Source organism: Rhagoletis zephyria, unplaced genomic scaffold (genome assembly GCF_001687245.7).
Source record: "Rhagoletis zephyria isolate East Lansing unplaced genomic scaffold, Rhagoletis_zephyria_1.1 Rzeph_scaffold_65050, whole genome shotgun sequence".
Lineage (NCBI taxonomy): Eukaryota > Metazoa > Arthropoda > Insecta > Diptera > Tephritidae > Rhagoletis > Rhagoletis zephyria.
The window spans coordinates 810-1467 of record NW_016222101.1 but is presented as its reverse complement, the minus strand read 5'-3'; the positions used below and the strand labels follow the sequence as shown (position 1 = coordinate 1467).

Sequence of the window (658 nt, the reverse complement as noted above, 5' to 3'; positions counted from 1 at the left end):
GCGGACAATCAAAATACAGACAAATCAAAAGCCAGACAAATCAAAATACAGACAAATCAAAATACAGACAAATAAAAACACAGACAAATCAAAATGCAGACAACAAATTAAAATAGTATTAATTTTTTTAGAATGTTTCCTATTTAAAAAAGTGGCGGAAATTTTCAGTATATATTTCGGTTACATTCATAATCCGGAAATTTAAAATCCAGACATATCAAAATAAAGACAAAATTCAAAAATGCAGAAAAATCAAAATACAGACAAATCAAAATACCGGCAAATCAAAATACATTTTGAATTTCTGGATTTTGATTGTCTGGATTATGTTATACACCCATCGCAGTTTTTCTAAAACGTTCACGGCTTTAATTCAAATATCTCAATCAAAGATTTTACAATTTTATCTACTCCCAGAGTTTCTTTTACTTGCCACCTTCTCCCCCTGCTTGTCCGCCGGCTCCAGCTCCTCCACCCATGTTAAATCCAAATCCAAAACCTCCACCAGCACCAGCGCTACCACCACCACCGCCACCTCCTTGTGCCTCACGACGATAGCGGCCTTCTAGGCCTTTATTACCGGATGGATGAGGCATTGGGGCCGATTGTGGTCCGCCCTGAGCCTTTGCAGAGTGCTGAAAAAATAAGACAGTAGTCT

At 37.7% G+C, this 658-nt stretch overlaps 1 protein-coding gene across 2 annotated transcripts in view; it reads right to left on the bottom strand.

The window, feature by feature from the left end:
• Positions 1 to 361: 361 nt before the first annotated feature.
• The window catches only part of LOC108356781 (putative glycine-rich cell wall structural protein 1), an 813-nt gene continuing 516 nt past the window's right edge, over positions 362 to 658 (bottom strand). The window contains exon 2 of one of the 2 annotated variants that reach the window (XM_017607884.1): positions 362 to 635. In XM_017607884.1, the coding sequence (XP_017463373.1) occupies positions 426 to 635 (210 nt within the window). In that variant the 3' untranslated portion in view covers positions 362 to 425. The remainder of the gene's footprint in view (positions 636 to 658) is intronic. The other variant, XM_017607885.1, reaches the window with a different exon arrangement.